This window comes from Egretta garzetta, unplaced genomic scaffold, assembly GCF_000687185.1.
Source record: "Egretta garzetta isolate BGI_Z169 unplaced genomic scaffold, ASM68718v1 scaffold18, whole genome shotgun sequence".
Lineage (NCBI taxonomy): Eukaryota > Metazoa > Chordata > Aves > Pelecaniformes > Ardeidae > Egretta > Egretta garzetta.
The window spans coordinates 3,504,441-3,527,306 of record NW_009260616.1 but is presented as its reverse complement, the minus strand read 5'-3'; the positions used below and the strand labels follow the sequence as shown (position 1 = coordinate 3,527,306).

At 41.2% G+C, this 22,866-nt stretch overlaps 1 protein-coding gene across 1 annotated transcript in view; it reads right to left on the bottom strand.

Annotated features, from left to right (window-relative positions):
- Positions 1-3,005: 3,005 nt before the first annotated feature.
- SLC35F1 (solute carrier family 35 member F1) overlaps positions 3,006-22,866 on the bottom strand; it is a 254,425-nt gene continuing 234,564 nt past the window's right edge. Inside the window, exon 12 of the mRNA XM_035900698.1 lies at positions 3,006-3,230. Within this exon, the coding sequence (XP_035756591.1) occupies positions 3,006-3,230 (225 nt within the window). The remainder of the gene's footprint in view (positions 3,231-22,866) is intronic.

Below are 22,866 nucleotides of genomic sequence, written 5' to 3'. Positions count from 1 at the left end.
CCTTTTACAATAGCCTATAAAAATTGCTTCAGGTGGCACTTCTCAGCCACCCGTGGATTGCAAACCCTTGTATGTAAAAAATCCCAGCCCAGTGACCCGGCTGGGTGATGCCTCCTGCCCAGCTGTTTCTGAGAAGACTCCAACAAACATCTACAAGTTAGTGTCAGAAAAATGAAGAGGGGGAGGCTGAAGGACTACAGGCATTTGGCTTAAAAATAAATACTAATAATGAAATTAACCAAAACAATTATGCAAAAGGAAGGAATTGTAAACATGAAACACACACACACGCACACAATCCTCAAAGGTCTCAAGACCAACACGGGGACTAATGTTCTGAGAAAGGTATTTAATTGGTATAAAAGGTAGCAAAAAAGACTGAGATGACAGGTGCCCGCCAGTGTGCCTCTGGGTACCTGAGGGAGCCATGGTGGTTGTAACCAGAGCCCCTACTCCTGGGGAATGTACGAAACCCACCTCAAGTCGAAGCCCTCCCGGGGCTTGACCCAAGGATGCTTGCTGGCCCCTCTGTGTGAGGGCTTCACCTGACCATGCGCTTCCCAACTGGGCTTTCACCCCACAGACCTTACCTTTAAGTATCAGATAATCTTTCTTGTGTGGTTTTTAATTTTTTTTCATTGAATCCCGTAGTATTTCGACTTTCCTTAATATCCCCAGAATACGGACTCTGTTTCTCTCCAGGAATCATTTTTTTTTTTTTTAATCCTCAATGGTTTAAGAGAAAAATCTTGGAAACATGAGTGCTAAAAAGGTTAAATAAATAGAAGGCAGGGAAAAAAATCATACATTTGTTATGATTTTAAAACCAAGCCATCTTAATTGAAGCTTTTGGGCTGTTTTGGAGCATGGTTTGGCAATACTGTGGACACTTTCTTGAGCTGCAGCAGGATCGTGGCAGACAGCCTAAATGTGGTGGGACAGAAATCACCTCTCCTCCTCCTCCTCCTCCTCCTCCACAGCAAGAATAAGATACAACATACTTCTGCTGTTCAACAGCGTTTTGGCATTTGCCACTTCATGTGTATTATGCACACATACTTCTCCCAGTCTGCTTCAGGGAAGTCCCTTTTATATTAAAGCAGAACAGAGCTATAAAAGATGAATGTTAACTCAGCAGAAATTCATCCTGCTTGGTTGAACTGTGTGGCCTTTCTAATCTCCAGAGTACAGATTGATTTTTTTTTTCTTTTTTAAATAGAAATAGGTAAGTTGTATTTTTCAGATATGAAGCCCTACATTTTTCCTTGAGACAGACTTCGTCAGCAGAGTAACATTCAAATCAAATTCATCTTCTATGCCCACAAGCATAATATTCATCAACCCTGCCATAAACTCCATTTTCAAATACAATGAATGTATACACAGTTTTACAGCACTATTGTGTACTTCTTAACCTCCCTTCTTCTGAAGATTCTGAAGCATTTTAAAATAACTTGGTCCCATAGCACCCCTGTGAGGTAGGTAAAATATAGTTATTCCCATATATACAGATTGGGAAACTCAGCCGCACAGAAGGTAAGCCATGCCCAAGCTCACGCAGAGATATGGCAGGATATCTGTGAATAGAACCAAGGTCTCCTGGATCCCTCTCCTATCTGTTAGATGCAAGACCATCTCCCCTTCCCTAATTTTAAATTAAAAATAGATGACAGATGTTGAAATAATGATTTCCTTTTACTAGCCTCTCAGAAGAGCAAACATACAAGCAGAGATGGATTTTTCATGGTGTTAACTAAGATTTCCCCTGTTCTGATAAGGCTCCTGGAGCAGAAGTACAGTTGTGGAGCACACCCTTACTATTTTCACACGTCCCCAGGAATGTAAGAAAACTGCTGAATTCTTCTGCTAGTTTTGTAGTTAATGAAAAATAATTGGCTGCACCCTGCTGGTATGGATGCCTTTGCGCTACTGCAGCAACACCAGCAGATGGTCCAGTCTTTCTGTTCATGAATTCCTTGCTTACTCTTCCTGATTTTTACAATTTGTGGGTTTTGGTGAAAAAACGACACATTTCTAAATAGCTGCTGTTAGAATAATGAACCACAGGAGACTAAGCAAACTGGAACAGCAGAAGGCGCCCTCGATGCACTGAATATCTAAAATAAGTGCCCTGATCCACATGATATGTCATCTTACCATGGAGAGGTACAATACATAGGAAACTAGAAAATGCGTTTTTCTCTTTACAGATTAAAATTTAAAAAGTAAGAAATCTGTGTTACGTCACGACTACAGAGAAACTAACTCCCTGTCACCTGATGCAGAGCCTCAGCCGCTAGGAAATCTGCCATGGATCATAGAGAGGTCAATGCTTGAGTACTTCACTTCTGCAAATATAGAAAGGCTAAAATGCTCGCCTTATACCTATTCCTAGAATAGAGACGGATATTGTAAGTTGTCCCTCCTCTGGATTCATGGAACAGATTACCCAGAAAGGGCAACTAGACAGATAGCACAGATGAATGCGTTGTCTCTCCCTCACCAAATCCAAGGTGCTAGCAAAAATGTGTCAGGGTTTTGCTACCACGAGTAACCCATCTATTTTGTGCAAACAAACAAATCTTAGAGAGAAATTAACAGTGACTGCACAAGTGTATTTGCTGTAAAAAGGCGGCTTTTCCACAACTGGTGTGGTTTAGGCATAACATCGCTCAGTGGGTGCAAAAGCACCCTTCTATGAATTTCTTTTTGTAATTTCAGCTTATATATTGAATATCTTTCACAGGTAGTTTGACATTAACTGATTCATATACAGCAGTTTGTATTGCAAACCTGCTGCTCGTATCGTAAACGAGGGACTGGCATCTCCTTGCAATGAACACCCTGGAACAATTAATTTGTACTTTTATGAGCTTTCCTTATTTGCTACCTTGCAGCTCACCGGTGTAACTGCACCTGGTAAATACCTTTCTCTATGTACAATACAGAGATAATGGATATACGAGCTCCACTGAATCATCAGTAGGTGATCAACAGCCCTGGGTTTAAGCGACTCTAACGTGAGGCTCCTCTTCTGTCTCCTGCCCCAGGCTGGTGTATGTTACCGAAGGCTCCAGCTGCCCGGTGGCTGGCAGGTCTACAACAGGTCCTGAAGGGTTTCGAAACTGCTTGTACACCCGAGGATCCTGGGCTACGTAGGTGGACGTGGAGGAGTAGAGCACCAGCCCAACAAGGATAGTGAAGAATGACAACAAGTAAAGTCCTGAAAACTAAGCAGAAATAAGAGTAGAGTCATTAGACACAGCACTGGTTATCCTGAGATCATGAAGACCCACAGACAGGGGTAGGCACAGATCCTTTTTTTGTTACACACAGCACAGAACACCCCATTTTCACTGGGCTGTCCATTTTTTATGGGAATGTCTCTCTGAAAGTTGGTTTGCCCCCGTTAACTTCCCTGTCTTCCATAACCAACAGCTAACCAGTGCCTTCCCGTGCCCCAGACATCTTAAGTATTGGTCAGGTGGGACTTGGGAAAGCTGGGTTCTGGTCACAGATCCAAAGCTGATTTTGTGCTTTTAGACAAGCCAGCTACTTCTCTGAGTCCAAGTTTCTCTGGCTCCAGTGTGAAGCCTACAGTTATCTGACAGGCAGCGGACAGATCTGAAGTTAATTACAGCTAAACCGCACGTCTGTGAAGTATAACAAGCCATGGGTAATATAAAAAGACAATTAAAGAAGAATTTAAATAATTTAACTAAACATTTAAAACATATATACTTAAAAATATGTTAATAAAGGCACTTTAAGAGCCCTCCTGCAGCTTCTTGGGTGTGTAAACAGAAAGCAGATGCTAGAAGATTTAATGTGAGTTTGGAGAGGATGAACTTCAGCTGTGAAATGTGCTCTGGGTTGACCTCAGGAGGTTTGAACGCACATATGGAGGGCAGCTAACTGAAAGCTGGAGCACACATACTCTGGCACACAGCTCCACTAGATCAGAGGTCGGCCTGAATTTTCTGACATATCCAGACTCGGTGTGCCAGGACTAAAAATACAACACAAACAACATTTTTGGCAATACGCTAGTCCTTGCAGGTAAAGGTGAAAGCAGGGATTTGAAAGTACAGACCATTGGACATGGGTTTTAGACACTGGGTTTCTGCTGTGGGGGACATGAAAATGGCTTTAGGTCCATGTGACTTGTCTCCTGATCCTACACGGCAAGTTATTTCTATTTGCATGCTGTGTGTGGGAAGCCACGAAGGATAAAGCGTATAGCCAGCTTGTCGGCGGGGATCTAGAACTGGGGATATACACATCAGCATTCAGTGTGACTTTAAGAAGCGCCTGTATTCTGCAAGTGTCAGGGCTCTGTTCTTAAACACCAACAACTAGCTGCAACCAGAGACTAGCTGCTTCGTGAGGTACTTCACTATTTTACCTAAAGGTGTCTGCAAGTCTGTTTTTTAATCCTAACTGACTACGGTGCTTCGATGGATACCCATTTGTTTCCTTCGGATCATTTTAGCACGGCACAAAATGGACAGACCAGACTATATTATCTAAGAAGAAGCTTATTAGCAATTCTGCTTTTTATATTTAAAGAAATAATCATTATGGTGAAAGCAAATTTCACTTAAGCTAACTTTGTAGTCATGTTAATCCCTTGTCACTTAAAAGACCTACAGAACCTGTGTCCAACTTCCTGCCTGAAGAAGCACTTGGCTTTTTTAAAGAATCCACAGTATCTTTGAAAGCTTTGGGCATATCACCCATGGAGCTGTATGTTTTTGTTTCCCACGGCTTGCATGCACGTTTCAGAGGGAAAGCACCATAATGCGGAAAGTTTAAAGTGGGATTGCAGGGTAGGAAGAGTTCTGCTTCTCATCAGCTGTTTATTGCTTTTTTCCAGGAATGTCACCAGGTCTTCACGTGTCACCTGGCAGTATGATTTGATGCAATCATCCAGCTGTCCCACCAGCCCCGAAGACAGTGTTGAGCCTCACCCTGTGTCTGCTGAAGGATTTCCCAATGTGACACAGCTCTGAAAGGACTGATTAGGCTTAGATCTCCCCCATGTGGCAATCAAACCCAAGTCAATAATTTCAAAGCATTTTCCAATTAATTTTTTTCCCCATTTTCCATTCAGTTTTGCTTTCAGCACTTCCCCCCCACCCCCATTTCCTCTTTGCGTGTGAACTTGGGTACCACTTGGCAGCAGTGAACTTGAGTAAGCTGAAGCAAAACTCAGGAGCCAAATGCATCGTTTCCCAGAGTGGGAACTAGCTCCCTAGTTTCCCGCTGTCCCTCCTTCCCACCTTATGCCTGAATTTCTCACCCCAGCCAGCCAGCTGGCTTGCTCCACTGTATAACCAGAGTGCCAGCCAGATTTGTGATTGCCTTGTGTCCTGCTGTGAGGAATCTGTGGGGCTTCCAACAGCTAAATGTGCCCTTTTTCTTGCTCTAGGAGCTGCCCAGCCAAACCCAATTCACTGTTGCTTTAGTTCATGGCTCCAGCTCTACCATTTCCCCCTCCTCCCGGCCATGCCGCTCATTCCTCTCTCAGCAGTTTCCTGCCAGTGGGCTCTTTTTGCCCGATAATATTTGCTCCATGGCAGTGTCCCCTCTCAGTGGCAGCTCTCCAGCCTGGGAGAATGGGTTTGGTTGAAGCTGGGGGAAATCTAAACAAAGGCCTGTGAAGCATTTGTCTTTGGTCTCTATGCACAGCTAATGCAAAGAGACCTGGATCCTGACAGCCCTGTGCCACCTTTACCTTCCTTGGAAACAAGCTAAGGTTCAGGCTGAATTGTTTTCTGCAGCAGCTCTCTGCAGCACTGAAGTAGAAGGGTTGTTAGTAAGGTTAATAGAGGAATATATACTGTAGGCATATGAGAAATCTCTGGGTTTTGTCAATCCTCTGTCAGATTGACCCAAAGCCCCTTGAAATCAATGGGTATTTTCCTCCTGTTGAAACGGCAGTGAATCCAGCCGTGTGAGGGGAGGATGAAGACTTAGTTCATCAAACACAAAACTTGTTGTTCGCTGTACGGTATTCCTCAGACTGCGGCTGAAAAAATTGTGTTTTATTGAAGATAGGATTTCCAGGCATGCTCTACTGCTATGTCTATATGTAGATTTTGGAAGTTTTTTTTATCTTGACCTGCAAACCTCATCTGCTGAGATTCACTATTAATAGACAGCAAAAGAGACACATTCAAAACCAGCCGAAAGAGCTATTCCTAAGAAATTTTTCTCCTAAGAATTTTTCATTGCTACCCTCTACACAACTGCAGTATGAAACTGCAGGCTCTCAGTAAGAGCGTAATTCCTCTCTCTGGCTAAAAAGCTACTTGAGAATGATATTATGCTTCATTTTTCTGACTTATCTCTCACTTTCTACAGAAACATATTTCCTCTAAGAAAAAATATTTTTAAAATATCCATATTTGTAAGTCTCTCCATATCCCACTTCCCTCCATGCTAAACAGGATGACTGTAAGCTGTTCAGAGAGTAACACAGTCAGAAATGGTTTAGCTCATATTAGCCAATGGGTGTCACACACCCTAGAGTAAGCAACCAAAAAATAACTCACGTTTCTGTAACATTAAATAATCTTACTATAGATTTTGTATCTACACATATAGGTACATATGTATATAAGCTTGCTTATCATGTAGTTTATTGAGAGACCAGAAGACTTCGTGATGATATCAATCATCTAACACTCTTGAGTGCTGGGATTGATTTTCAGCCGACGAATTTCTTTTGTGAATCAAAATTATTTTAGATAATTTTCTTACCCATTTCACAGAGACAGTAACACTTGGTTACTGGATAAAGATGGCTTTACAGAACAAAAATGGGAAATAGGGATATCAGCCTCTCAGGAGAAGACAGAGACCTCCTTTGCAGAGACAAACTAAGTGTCTCAGTTACAATAACATTTCAGATTTCATCACTGACATGGAAGGCATCTGCTAAAGCTTACTGAGTAGTCAAATCAAACAGTTAAACCAGCCCTGCAGACCTCACCAGGGCTGCTCTGTTCTGCTATCTAGGGGTGTATATATGTCTTCCCAAACAAAAGTATTCAATATGGAATACCCAGTGCTATTTACAAACATTAAAAGATTAGGAAAACGTGAAAAACATGTCGTCTCTAGACATTATTTAGTACCTGTGGTGAAAATAGCTTACACTAAACTACCGTTAATTTTCAGCATATGAAAAGCATATTTCAGGGGCCTGTCAATTTGAAGATAAACATACAAAGCAAAACCTAGACAAATGTAACAAGATAACACGTATAACAAGATTTGCTCAGTCTGTCAAAACCCGCATTGATTCTGGGTGAGCGGACGTTTCTGGTATTTATCTAAGAGGTGTTCCTTAGGGACCACGGCCTGGCTGCAGGAGCAGGGGTCTCACTCCTCGCCCCGATACCAGCTATTGCAGAACCCCACCAGAAAACCACTGCAGCAGTGAGGTCCAGCTGACCACAGAAAACACAAGGAGAAATCAGTCTGACTTTCTGTTTTCCACACATGAATTCTTTTATGTTAAAAAAGAAATGAACCCAAACATATCTGCAGTGGGGTTTTTTGTTTGTTTGTTTTCTAAATAAAATACCTTACAGCACAGCTACATACAATTGTGGATGGAGTTTCCAAATCCCATTTGAATTTTAGTTCATATACAGTATTTTTGTTCCAAGTGAATAAAAATTAGGCATTTTGGGAGTAAGTCAAGCATCACAAGATTTCCAAAATAAAGAACAACAATATAAAGGCATCTGATAACTGAAGATTTTAAAAACTCCAGAATGAACAATTAAGCCTTTCAAAATTTACTCTCCACTATTTCTTTTCTCCTGCTTCTTATTATCTCTCTGTGTAAAACTTGTCTTTTGTATATTCTTAAACTATTATGGCTAAAACACTACTACTATTTCCACTGGAGAGTCTTGTGCTTTAAAGTAATCCAGTTGAAAAGGTAGGAGTAACCTTTTGGTGGGGAGCAAACAGTGCATCTGATTTCATGGTCTTGAATAGTGATAAGACAATGACCGCAGAAGAAAAAAAGAAAGAAAAACTGTTCAGAAGGCAGTAAATTCATGCCTAGGTCTGGAGAGAGCGAGTCGTACACAGATCATGAACCTAGAAGGGAAAGCGGGAAGAAAGGATATAGAAGAATCGCTGTATCCCAGCTAGGAAACACCACACTGACTGTCTGACTGCTGCAGAGGCAATTTGCAGACAAGTAGTTCTGACTGCCACAGACGTCCACATCCATGCTACCACTGACACTAGAGCCAAACAATATCGACAGTGACAAAACCAGACAGACGTGAGTCTGCAGAAAAGCCTACGCAGACAAAGAAACTCAATGATTTGCTAATTTTGATTTTTCACTCAGCTATCATGATAATGACCACGACCGTTATTACAATGGTTATGAAAATGCAAATTCTCTTTTACTTGGTCCGTTGAACTGGAAATAATCTGCAGGAGCAGACTAAGGGAGCTGTGGTGCTCCAGCTCCATTTGCATTTCACAACAGCAGCCATAGACTGAATCTCTTGGTAATATGAAGCCCAGCTCCTAGTCTATGGCAACCTAACTGTGCTTTTTAAGTCTTTAAAAAGAATTTTTTGTTATATGACTAACTGAAAATTTAGAATTGTCATGTTTCATATACTCAGTGATAAACTACAAAATGGAATAACTACCTTTTCCCCTACCTCCTCTAGAAATTTGCCACATTTGACAAAAATGAATGAAGAAATCAGGTCTATTAATTCAGATTTTAAACCTTAGAGAGAAGCAATTTCCTGATGAAGAGGGATAAGAATGTACGTATCAGATGGAATTCATTTCGTCCCGCCTTTCTGTTGACACCCTCCACGCTCTCCAGACAGGCAGTTCCCACCAATGTCCTATTCCACTCAGTGGGTCTGTGCAGTCTGATGAATCTTTCTGTTTTCCAAACTAATTCAGTTTGTCACCTATGCTGCACAGCCAATCAAAGCTAAGGCCAAGAAGGGCTCCTGCACCAGCTTATGTCTTTTCCCCCTGGGTAATTTCACACATGAGTACCTGAGCAGGCTGAGCTAAGGGAGTTAAAACCAGATTTCTCTCATTATCTTTTATATAGCAAACAGACATTTCCACTCGGTTTGATGAATTGATCGAGAGACTGAGCTTCTTTTCACACTGTTTTTCTATTTTTGCCTCCAATATAGCAAATGAAGCTCGCTGTGACCAAGTGCAGAAGTTGCGCTGTGGGATGCACACACTCTCCAGCCAGCCGCAGTACCAGGAAGGGTGAGGGCTCTGAGAGCGATGAATTCGCACAGTGCTTTCACTTGCATAGCTGGATATTACAGACATATCACTTTATTAAGAGGGATGGAAGCCAGCATCCTAGTCATAGCTCATAGTGCTCTCTGGCGACTCCCTCGGCTCAGACCCATGCGGATCTGGCCAAATTTGCCTTAGGTTGGTACTGTGACTCACTCAAACTGTTGCTGACTATTTTTATCACAGCCTGTGAGGGACATGTCTCTGTTTCCTCCTACCAGGGAGGAAGGGATGCTCCCTCTGGGACTCAGGGTCTGCCCTGCTCTTTATTGAGAGAACGATCTGCTGGTTCAACCTCAATTATTGCTGCCTGCCTTCAGGGATAAGGGATAAAGTCCTGACCTTTGGCTGATCACTGATCCCAGCTGAGAGTTATGGGCAGAATATTTCCTAGGGATATGTAGATATCTTTCTAAAGCTCTAGGCAGGTAATGGTACATCTTTGTCATCAACAGAAACTGGGGCTGCCACCAACGCAGTGAAACGCAGTATTTTGCAAAACCCAAGTGGCACCAAACACCAGCAGGGCTTCTGTGAGTTTTCCAGACTGCGTCCAAACAGATAAAACCCACCTATTTGAACCTTCATATGTTCTGCCAGATCTCCCAGATCTTTACTCTAGAGATCCCTAAAGGAACCCAAACCACTGAGACACGGTTTAGCATGTCTTCTCAGCTCTCCCACTGCAGAAGCTTGAATGCCCCGGCAGAAGTGTTGGTTCTCTTGATGAGAAGGGTACCAAGGGGTGCTGGACAGCTTCAGTAACAATGATAACTTCTGGGCAGGGAGTCCATCCATTAGCAGCAGGATTGCATTATCTTCATACTTTAATGACCTCCAGCTATTTCCATATACTATTGTGAGTATAGTCTTACGTGATGACTCAAGGTCCTATCTTGCCCTCTGAATGCAGCTGGGATGCAAAGTTAAATTTATAGCTAGTTCTTCAACATCTTTTTTCTTTTCTTTCCTGTCCATTGGCAGTCACATAAGAAGCTTTTCACTGGATGAAGGAGGCTTGAGCTGCAGGGCATGTCTCAACACATCATGTTGCTCATGCCAGCCAGCACCCAAAGCAAGAATTATCTGGCTTGCTTCAATGACAGCGAAAATCTGACATCAGCCTCATTGCCATTTGGTCAAAACAAAGAACCCAAAGGAATTTTTGTCTCCATCATTTCACGCATAAGAGAAACATCCTCAATGTGCTGTAACACAGATGAAATGCTGCCCGTTACTATGGCTAATCAACTCCTGCTTATACTGAATCGCAAATGTTGCATAGAAATTGTGATGTGAAGTAATCATATGACACATTTTCTCTATTTTCTGTTTTTCTCGTATTCAGTTGGCTGTCGACCAGTACCCCCCTCTCTGTCAAGCAGCTTCCCAGCCACTCTTCCCCAAGCCTGTAGCATTGCATGGGGTTGTTGTGACCCAAGTGCAGGACCCGGCACTTGGCCTTGTTGAACCTCATACAATTGTCCTCGGCCCAGCGATCCAGCCTGTCCAGGTCCCTCTGCAGAGCCTTCCTACCCTCAGGCAGATCAACACTTCCACCCAGCTTAGTGTCACCTGCAAACTTGCTGAGGGCACACTCAATCCCCTCATCCAGGCTGTTGATAAAGACGTTAAACAAAACTGGCCCCAGCACTGAGGCTTGGGGAATACTGCTTGTGACCGGCCTCCAACCGGATTTAACTCCATTCACCACTTTTTGGGCCTGGCCATCCAGCCAGTTTTTTACCCAGCAAAGAATATGCCTGTCCAGGCCATGAGCAGCCAGTTTCTCAAACAGAATGCTGTGGGAAACAGTGTCAAAGGCTTTACTAAAGTCCAGGTAGGGAACATCCACAGCCTTTCCCTCATCCACTAAGTGGGTCACCTTGTTATAGAAGGAGATAAGGTTCATCCATGACCTTCCCCATCACCAAGGCCTGACTGACAGGCCTATAGTTCCGCTGGTACTCCTTCTGGCCCTTGTTGTAAATGGGCATCATGTTTGCTGACCTCCAGTCAAATGGAAATTCCCCAATCATCCAGGACTGCTGATAAATGACGGAAAGGGGCTTGGTAAGCACCTCCACCAGCTCCCTCAGTACCCTTGCGTGGCCCCCATCTGGCCCCATAGGCTTGTGTATGTCTAATTGGCTGAGCAGGTCACTAACCATTTCCTCTTGGATCATGGAAGCTCTGTTCTGCTCCCCGTCCCTGTCTTCTGGCTCAGGGGTTTGGGTACCTGGAGTACAGCTGCCCTTACTATTAAAGACTGAGGCAAAAAAAGCATTAAGTACCTCAGCCTTATCCTCATCCCCATCCTAGTCCTTGCATGGTATTTGCTGGTGAGCCCAGTTTAACTGGTAAGACCGTGGTGAGCGGGAAAGTCCTAAGCTCTTAGATGCTGAGGTTATCTATACAGGAGAAAAAGGAGAATAGGGTTAACGGAAAGCTGTCACCACGAATTCAGTTAAAATTTGGGAAACTTCATAGTTTTCTTGGAATTCATTGGTGGGATAAAACAAACTTCTGGAGAAAACTGATAGCATTTGGAGAAAAATCTCTGAGGTTGATGTAGGCAGCTGTAAGGCAAATACCGGTTTTGCACAAATCTGCATGATTTCATGCTTCTCAAGTGGTATCGTCAGAAAAATTTCATAATAGGCTGTCCTTTCTAAATACACGCCTGTTAGGGCAAAATGTTTGTGTGAAATGGCTTATCTTCCTTTCCTGGGTGCCAGGAGAGATGGCAATGCTGCTTTCTCTTCTTTTTCCTTTTGTTGCCTCCACCATCAGATGTGGAGAAAAAATGAGCCTGTGTTCAGTACCCCTGTGGTACCAGCAGTCTGTCTAATTAAAAAGTGCAAGGTAGAATAAGTCCTGCAATCTGTTTTAATCTTATCTTATCTACATAGGAAAGACATTTTTATGTGAAGTTAAAACACTTATATTACACTGCACTAATTTCCTGTGAGCATCCTTACTGTGGGATAAGGGGGCTTCATTTCTGCTGGTTTTCGATCAATCATTTGGCGTGACAGTGGTAAAGCAGTTATCCTTTTAAACATTCTTAATACTAAAAGGAGGACCACAACAGAAATGCTTATAGAAATAAAAACAATTCCCCCTCCCCAGTTTTACCTTTTGATATGCTTTGCTGGTTTGCTCTATCAGCTGTCAGTTGCCATGTGTCTTTCTGGGTTTGCGTATAAGTATTTAATACAGTAGCAGCTGCCTGCTGTGCTTGATTCTGTATTACCGTATATGAGGCTAATTGTGTTCAATATGTTCAAAACCAAGGTTACGATAACTGACTTCTCTTGGATCCCTTTTTTTTTTATTTTTCTGCTGAATCTATCAATATATTAGTGCCGTAATGCTCTCCCAGAACGGTGTTCTTTTCTCTCAGCCATAGAAACCGGGAGCACTCCTGCCCTGGGAAACAAGGAATATGCAGCTGCAGTTACCCTTATCACAGGGGACTACGTAAGCTCTCTGGAGGGAGTGCGATACGGCTGTTTCGCATCAGGGTTCTCTGTGGTCTGCCACATTTGCTGCAGGCAACATGAGGCCAAACTCCAGGACCTCCAAGGTCTCTCAGCTGAGTCAATTCACAAGACAGGCGCATGAGGGAATCAGAACAGAGAGCACGTCCTCAGCCATCGAATCCAGTCCCCCATTACTGTGTACAGCCAGATCACATATTCCATCTGGCAAACAGGCCCTGTCCTCCTGCAAACACTATTAGGGTTTTTGCCCACTCCCCTTAATATACATGAAGTCTGTTCTGGAACCTCTCTGCTGTGATCACCAAAAAATCCCCCTAATTTCTATTCCAAATTTACTCTTTCTCAGTTTCCACCTGTATGTTCTTATGTCAGCATTGGTCTTTAGCTCAAATAATTCTCCTTTCCTCCCTGTGAATTTATAGATTAATTTATATATATTGAGGTCCATCAGAAATCAAAGCTATGCCCCATACAGCAAACATTTTTTAGGATTTGCACATTCAGTACGTTGTTAGCAGGCACACAATTACTCTGCCAAGGCTTTGGAGCAGGTAAGAGAAAAAGCTCTGGTGGCCCTCTTGAGCTGACCGAAAATCTCCATGGCTACAGCTAGCAAAGTGCTGTCCTGAGATGATAAGTTGTCCTGTCCTATGGCATTAGCACGTCTCCGCCAATACGAGAAATACCTAGACTGAACCATTTGGAAACAGCTTTGTCACAACAGTGCTCAAATTCCTCCCATCTGTTGCCACAGACATTACCTTGCACTTTGCGCTTCATAGCATTTCTCAATGTCATTCAGCTCTCGTTGCCTGGTACTTTAATCCTTCTTCCTACAGGAGGGTGCCAAAGCTATTACCACAGTCACTACACAAGACTGGTCTTCAGAACAACTCTTGGGGACCGCCGTCAGTAAGCTCTTTTTAGCAAGCTGTTTCTCTCACAGCACATTGCCTTGTACTTCATCCTCATTAGCCAATTTCCTACCTAGCTCTCAATCTTTACAGTGCTAATCCCGTTCCTTAGCTTAACTGATAATTTTCTACGCTGCACCGTACAAAAGCCTTACAGTTTAGATCTACCATTTGTCTTTTGTCTACAAAAATCTGCTAAATTATCAGACAGACATCATATTTAGATTGGCAGGATTTACCTTTTGCGAACCAGGTTGCATTTTATCCAATTTTCCATGTCCCTAATTATTCGTCCCTGGTGTCTACTTCTGATTTTAGTTTATTGCCTACTTCATATATAATTCTTTCAACTGTCTATATTTCCAAGCTTGAAAGTATTCAGATTATTGTGTTCTGTTTCTACTTCTGATATAGTAATTTCCATTTCTATTAATTATTGTGCATTGTCTTAATATTTAACTCTTGTCCTTACTGAAAGTGACAGAAGGTCCTGATTTCATTTTGGTGCCAAACTAAAGTTCTTTAATTTTGGCCTCTGCTGTCTGTGCACAGTGAAACTATTCCTTCTCTACATATACAAGAAGAACTTTTGGCTATTTGTTTCACTTCCTTCTTCATTGCCAAACTTGGTTTATCTTTTATAGCAATTAGACTTTCTTCCTTTTCTTTTTCACCTGTACAGTATAAGTTTTCTTTTGTGATTATTCTCTGTTCCTTGTTTTCTCTCTGTTTATTTCTAACAATTTTTAAAGGGATGGTTTGTCCAGATCTCCTCTAAAAGTTCTCTTCTTGTACTTGTTACAAAATCCGGATTACTTTCGGTCAAAGATATTTCAAATCTCCTTGAGGCCGATTGTGAGCCTTTTAAAGACCTGAAAGAGCAGATAGTCTTGCTTGCTAAACTTTACACATGCAGGTGGTGGGAGTAAGTCCAGAAGTTTCCTCCAGTTAATTAAGATAAGTTGCTTAGCAGCAGTGCTGATGACAAGCATCTATCCCATATCATGGGTTTGAAAGCTTCCAGTTTAGTGGGAAGGGGGAGTTTAGACAAAAAGAAGGTGCTTTTGAAGACTTTCTAGCAGTTAATAAAATACCCTCCTGCTTAGATTGAAAGCATGTAGAAGTGATGCCTTCTGACTGATGTTAAGTCTACCTGTTGACCCATTCCTTCATTTTGGTAGGAAATAGAAGGTACTTTGGATGCTTTAGCCCTGTATGTCTGTAGCATTCATTGATTTGGCTGGTAGGAGGTGTTAAGTGGAGCAAGCACTTCAATCCAGTTAGTTAATCAAAACAGATATATGAATTCATTTCCAATTTTACATGTTTCTTCCCAGTGGCTCATGGACCATGTGGTCAGCCAGGCATAATTTTTAACACACTTCCTAAATATTCTACCTTCTTTTCTGGTCACTTCTGGAAATAAGGACTTACTCAATTCTGAAGGAATCTCCAAATTTATAATGCAGCTATTGCCTGTAATCCTCTGTCTACATCTCTGGGGATCTTCTAGCCTTTGTTTCCATATGCTAAGGTAGAAACAGTATTCAATTTAAGGAATCACAATTTGAAAATCTTTGTAGATTTTCAGCAACTGAACCTTATTTAAGCTCTTGAATGCAGCTGCTGCTTTGCTACTTCATGACTTTTTTTTGGCTGTCTCCTCTGGGTTGCAAATTATTGCTGAGGAATGTAACTTGACACATTCATTGTACTCCCTTTTCTTCAAAAGTATGCTTGACTTGGAAAATGCTGAGGTTCTCATTTAACTCCTTTTTTTTTTTTTCCATAAATAATTATCAACCTAAGCCTCTTGGTCTTCGTTTTCATATTCATTGAGGTATCATTTAGAAAGGGTATGTTGTCGGTAAGATTCTTCTCCTTTAATAGAATGTCTTTGTTATGTTTTCCTGTCTGCACTTTTCCTTGTAATAAAGTAAAAGACAGTACTTGTTACAATATTTTGCTTTCTGCAGTTCATTCAAACTATTTTCTTGTTCTCTGTAGTTATGCATTTGTATCTCTCCACTCCTCCAAATTTCCTTTCTCAGCCCATGCTCACCAGCATCTTTGAAACTCATATGGTTTTGTTGAAGATTTTTCATTCAAGAGTTAATTATTTCCAATAATAGGAAGATTTCTGCTCACATGTCTGCACTTTCATATTGGGTAGGAATTTTAAGCACTTCATGTTTACCTTCCACCTTACTTTTTCCAAAACACTGTTTATTTCCTTCAGAGTATAAGAACTAAATTCATAATGTACTTTGTGGTATATTTAAGAGATCTCTCAACAACTTTTTTCCTATATTGAAACACAAAACTAATTCAAACAAGGTAATTTGAGATGATTGTTATTTGGCTCCAAGTGCTCAAATCCCATTATTACAATACCTGGCTTTTGCATTTCTTTATGTTAATAATATTCAGTTATTAACTCCAAATGAAAATGATTGATGGATGGAGGCCTTCTGCTAAATGTAAGGACACTGTTGCATGTTCTGCCAGTACAGTGCTGTTGCCTCCCTTTGGCTGCTATACTGCTCATGTGTCTGGAGTGCTGTTGAGCCTGGGGGCAGAAGTGGGGACAGAAGAGACTGGTGGGATTGCCTGTTCTAACTGCAGACAGCAGTGACTTCAAATTACATACAAAATGAAACAGCATCCTGAATTACACACAGCCCCAATTCCCTAACCATTCCTCACTAGTTCCCTAAACACCACTCTCCCTCACCTGCCCCTGCCAGGAAAGCAATGAAGACTTGGGGATGATGGACTCAGCATTCTGCAAGGTGTTGAAAATTCAGGTCCCATGACAGTGATGTGAATTACTTTCTTCAACTAGTCAAAGTATATACCTCTTTATTTATCCACGTTCAATTCATTCTCCAAAGGCAATGATTTGTTCAAGGCACTTAAGAAAGAGTATTTTGTAATAACTGAAAGCAATACCAGCCCTTCTGCATAACATCGTCAGTATAGAGAAATGTCAGTGTCGGAAACTTACAGTTCTGTGGTTCCTCTTCATTTCGTGTAAAAAGTTAGAGGAAACTAATAGGTTCTATGCTAGGACTTAAAACCTTTGTTCATGATTTTGTTTGAAAAGTAACAGCTTCTCACTATAAGGTAAGTAAACCACCTTCCCAGGGCCTTATAGGTCAGAGCACCTAAGTGGTTCATTGCAAGCGAGTCTGACCACCAATTTCAGTAGATTGCACAGGCAGATATACTGCCTCTTTTCTTTCTCTAGGGACTGTCTGTGAACAAGCTGATTTTACACGTTTGTTTACTAGGTTTAACATTTAAATTCCTTTTTCATTTCATGTATTCTTTTGTAGTCAACATCCATTAGGCAATTTGCTATCCGATATGACCAAAGGCAGAACTCAGTCACATAGTGGTGCTTTTCTCCCATCTGGTTGGATTGTCAGTATAAACTACTTCTTACTTCAGTCTGAAATTGGTTCTATTTAGCGATTACATGAGTTTCAACTGACCTCAAACACCCTTTCGACAAATGAAAATTTATTTGCATACCTAACTTATGCAGGTATTTAAAAAGAGTATAAATGTGTCAAATTGAAAAGCTCTTTTGAAATTGCAAACAAATCTTTTAACATTTTAACACTTAAGCTATGCAGGAAGATGTGACACTGAGACATAAAAAGATTTGATTCAAAAGTTACACACAATAAAAAGGGGGGAGAGATGGAGAAAGAAAAGAAATATTATGACCATCTCATCTTTGATAGGAAAAAACAAAAACCATTCTATGAGTTGACAGCCAGGCGTGCAGTAGCAAGGCAAAAAACAGTGATGTTGTCAGTAGACCCTGTTAACCAGGCATTCCCTAAGAATATTAAGAAATCCAAATTACATAGTTAAGAGAATACAAACCCATGCATAGGTAAATAGATCAACTCCTGACTGTTCTCTTGCTGTAGTTATGAACTAGTTCCTGGCTAGGAAAACAAACCGTTGTTCTGTAATTAAAGAAAGGAAAAAAATTCCTAAACTGAGATGAGAAGTAGAATCTGAAGCTCTTTCAAGAACAGAAATCCTGCATTTGCTTCTCTTATGAAACACCTAAAGCTGTTGTTTCTAAACCAAAGTATGCTAATTGGAAACTCTGGCAACTGCTGACTGCAGCTGTCAGGGTTATCTCCATGGCAGAGGCCTGAAAACCTTAAAATCTCTTTCTTGGGGTTCTGGGCTGTCTAATGCAGAACAGAGATTTGTTCTCTAGCTTCCAGAATCCATGAGCTGTGTAACTCCTGTTTTCTCGTGCCTGACACCTTCCAGTCCTAGAATACCTGGCTGAAAACGTTGGAAACTGCGTTGCTGCAACCTCTCAGATGAGCGGGCAAAACAACAGTCAGGGGCTGAGAAATGCCAGCCTGTGTTTCCTGAGCATACTGAAAACAGGGGGTCTTGACTTAGCATTTCTGTTTTGATAATTAGGCATTTCCAACAAAAAACTATTTTGCTGGAGAACTCCTAAAAAGTTCTGTTGTGAGCAGTCTTTGAACATGAGACAAAAAAAAATAAAAAAAAAAAAATCCCAAGCTAAAAGCCCTGAAAACAACATAGAAAACTTGACATTTATGATTAGCTAGTGTCTGAAAAAATATTATTGAAATGGAAGCTTTCATCTCAACTTCTGCAATACGAATGCCACTTCTTTTACACCCTTTTTTGATGGCTCCAAGACAGTGAGTATCCATGTTTTGCTATTCATGCTTTGCAACTAATGAATCTATTGCAAGATAACACTGTGAAAGGAAGAGAGATCCTTTTAACAATGCAGTATTTTCAGAAAGCTGCCATATCTGGGCTGTGTTGTTAAAAATTTACTGTCAGACTGTGCAACATCTTGGTGGGAGTAATTTCATTTTCCAGCTTCTATGCTTTTTTGTCATTTTACTTCATAGCTTTTTTATTGTATGGCATCTTGCACCCTCAGACAAAGGGTGAGTGGATGTGGCCCTTTCTGTCCCAGGAATATGTGTTTAAGCGTGACCAGAGACACCCCTAGTTACTTTCCACCTCAAGGTAGCTCTTCAAATATAGATGCCTAACTGTTTTCTAACTGATTATTATTTGGATGAGGAAATTCAAATTCACTAACTAACTAAATAAAAGAAATATGAAAAAGAAGTTTTTATAATGCCACTTAGATGAAAGGTATGCAGACAGTATAGATTCAAGGGAACAGAGTTGCTGAGAGGGAGTCCCACTGTAAGAAATTTAGTATTCTGGAAAAGAAAGGGAAACATCCACATAGGTTTCTGCACATTACCAGTGGCATAAAGAATTAACTAATAATATGATTTTTCCTCATTACTATCAAAGGCTTAGAAGGCTTCACCAGGATAAAGGCCCTGTGAGATTAAATTCCATTCGAACAGAGAGTTTATGGGTCAAGCAGCTTGCATATTCAATTTAATCAGGAAAATATCCTAAAGTATATGACTGAGGAAATAACAACGTAAAAAATAGTTCCTTAGCCTGCACTGCCTGCTCTACTAGAAATAATGATGCACCACTGACATCACCGCTGTCAAGGTCTAAAATATGTAGGTGTCAGTCCCCTAGCAAGTGCAAGCAAAGAAAAGGATCTTACTGACTTCAGCTTATACTTGCAGATAAGTTTAAAAAAAAAAGTGAGAACATCATTTGAAGTACTTTATCAGCTTGGTCAGATGATTGGGAAAAGTCTCTCAGGTGTTTATGGATGGCTGCCAAGTAAAAATCAAAACCCAAACAGTCCTCCCCCCAAACCAAACCAATTCTACCTCCTGCTCCCAAACCACAGACATCATATGCATCCTTCACTAACAAAAAAAAAAGGACTGTGTGAAGCATATGGAGTCACAACAAGGCATGGTCTTTATCTCCACAGCCATGAAACTGAATTTTTTTTTTTAAGATTATTCCTTGAGTGACAGACTTTCCTAATTTAGGAAAATGATCTGAAGCCCACTGAAGCCAGCAGAAAAGCTCATACAGGCTTCAGTGAATTGGATCAGGATGGTAAAGTACACACTTTTAATGGAGGCTCCTAACTCTTCTCTTTTGCTTCCAGTAAGGGCCAAATTTTCATCTCAGTGAAGTCTATGTAAATCTCCAATTCGTGGGCATTGCTTAGGATCTGTGCTGGCAAAAATGAAATTGGAACCCATTGCCCCAACTTGTACCCCCTCTTCTCCGTTATGTTAAATCTCACTCTCTTTTATGGCTTGTTTCTTGATGTAATGGGAAGGCTGTCATCTGCTCCCTTCCACTGGAGGGAATTAGAATTGAAAAGTCATTTTTAGAAGCATCAGTAAGCATCAGCAAGCAAGGTTTCAGCTAGCATAATACCAGATTTCTAGTGCTGAAAGGTTTTGAGTATCATGTCTATCTGTGTAGCCAAGTCCTTTGTCACAGATACTCTCCACAATTCTAAATAAAGTTATATGACTTCCTTGATTTATTATGAAATATATGCATTTACTTCATTTGGAAATTGCTACTATATCCAGAAATTCTGAATTTTTATAGCTGCATCTTGGATAAAATAATGAATGAATTTGCCAAGGCAGAATATAATTGATTGTGCCTGGCTTGCTAGGTAATGATATAATATAGTGTGACTCAACCTGCTGGTGCAGAACACAATCAGTATGCATGCTCTAGCTGGTGGAAAACATAAAATAAACTGCTTAGATTATTTAGTGAGAACCCAATTAGCTTAGAATGACTGAAGCACAACATACGCCTTGCAAATGAAAAGTATGAACTTCAAAAATTCACATAAAAATAAAGCTAAGGCTGAGACTAAAACGTAAAAAAGAACAACTCCTAAGCTAAAAAATAACAGAAGTTATACAAAAATTCCAACCCCGTACACCCGGAGAGCTGGCCCTGAATTTCCCAGCACCACTGGTGTCAGCGTATCCGTGACAAAGAACGGCTGTCACAGTCTCTGTGACAAGGGCAAGGACAGCCCTGCTACTCAGAACATTAAATTTCCTCCACACTATGCCTAGACATCCCTCGACAGGGCACAGCTCACATTTGTATCGCATCCTCTTGTTTGGATCCCAGGCTGTTTACTGTCATGTAAACCTGTTACCAACCTGTTAAGGTTCAGGACTCTGATGGCCTTTGTGTTTCAAAGCAGGAGATAATTTAATTGTGCTTAAGAAGAACGTGAAATGAGAACAGATAGCTAGGAAAGTTTTAAACACCAAACTTGTATAAAATACATAAATATGCTGGAATTTGAAAAAAAGGATTGAAGGTAGGGAGTTGTATACTTAAATGCTACAGCAGTGGCCAATATTCAGCCACCAAAGAGGCCAGACACTTTTCCCCATCCACTGAAATATTTGGAATCAATTATTGATTACAGAGGAACTAAAAAGAGGGCTTTTATTTGGGGGATGCAGATAATTTTAAGAATGATGCACTACAATCTAGTCAGCTATGTCAAACTGAAAGTCATAAATCATTACATTCTAGAACAATAACACCTTGAGCAATGAACATCTTGAATTATGAGTATGTCACCAGAGTTGTGTCAAGTTAACACGCTGTATTTCTAGCTTCCATGTGCCTGGGAACTGTTTGATGTGCTACAAAGATATCTGCATATGGAGTAAGAATATAAGTGCAGCTGTTTTTATAAACTCACTGTCCCGCAAGTCATGATGTTGCAAGTCTGACTATAAAAAAATGAAATGTTAACGAATCAAAACACTTCAAATGCAATCTCCCCCTCAGTTTGGTTTCAGAGGCTCTAAAGCCCAGTTAAACTAATTTCCTGCATTTTCCATGGGTTTTCATAGATTTACTGCTATAGATGCAATAAACCTGTCTGGTGATGAAAGTAGCAGCACAGGGAAAAAATCATAACTGTTTCTTGAAAGCCTCATAAAATTATATTCTGCAAGGAGCACTAAACCGCTCGGTTGATCCTAATTCAGCATAAACCCGTTTGCTTCCCAGTGAAGTGGGGCTTCACCCACTGTCCAGTGCAGCAATAAGCAGAAGGAGATGGGTCTCTGAAGGAGACGTACAGCTGGGCTGGGAACAAAACATCTTTTTAGAAGCTAGAAAACAAGCAAGAGTACACAGTCATAGGAGGGGAATTAATTTAGATCATTTAATGTTAACATGTAAGACTTCATTACTGAGTGCAAGTTGCACATTTCACAGTTCTACTTCCTCATATAAAATGACACCTGATAGTAAACCAGAAAGAAAAGGAGGAGGTGATCTGACTAAGGATGGAAACATGGTAAGTAGAGAAGTAACCAGACAATTAAGTGGGCTTTTAAATCTTCTTGTTCTCTGAATATAGGCCCTCTTTTCAAGTTTCCTCTGCAAGACACTGACAGCTTGGGAAGTTAATACTACATGTCAGGTAACAGCCCTTCCACAGAGTCCTGACAAGGGTCTTCTTCTTATCAGCACTTCAGCTGGGAACAACAAAGAAGAGACAGATGAGGTTACATGGATTGCGGGAAGAATGCCAATCACAAAGAAAAAGCGGTGATGAAAAAAGTAAATACGGTCTTACTATTTAGGGTTTCCTGAAGAAATGGAGAGACAAGAGAATTGCACCAGGTGCTGAAGGGATCTTTCCTGCTTCTCAGGTTGAAGGGACTATCTCAGGAAGGATGAAATCCAACCAGATGAGGTGCAGAGAAGGACAGAAATGTGCTTGGGGGAAGAGGTAAGAGTGTGGCTTGCTCTGACTAGTGAACTTGGGGTTGAGAGAGGATATGATTGCTCTCTATTGATGTACCAATGGAGTAAAATGCCAAGACGACAGGAGCACTCTTCATGCTAAGGGATGCTCTTGGCAGAATAAGTGGATCGCGCTCGCAGGCTCTCGTCCTCCTGGGGGACTCCAACCACCCCGACATCTGCTGGAAAACCAACACGGCAAGCTGTAGGAAATCCAGCAGGTTTCTCAAATGCATTGAGGACAACTTCTTAAGCCAGGTAATAGACACCCCTACCCGAGGGGATGCGATACTGGACCTGGTGGTCACCAATGCAAGTGAGCTCGTCGGAGATGTCAAGATCGGAGGCAGCCTGGGCTGCAGTGATGATACGCTGGTAGAGCTCAC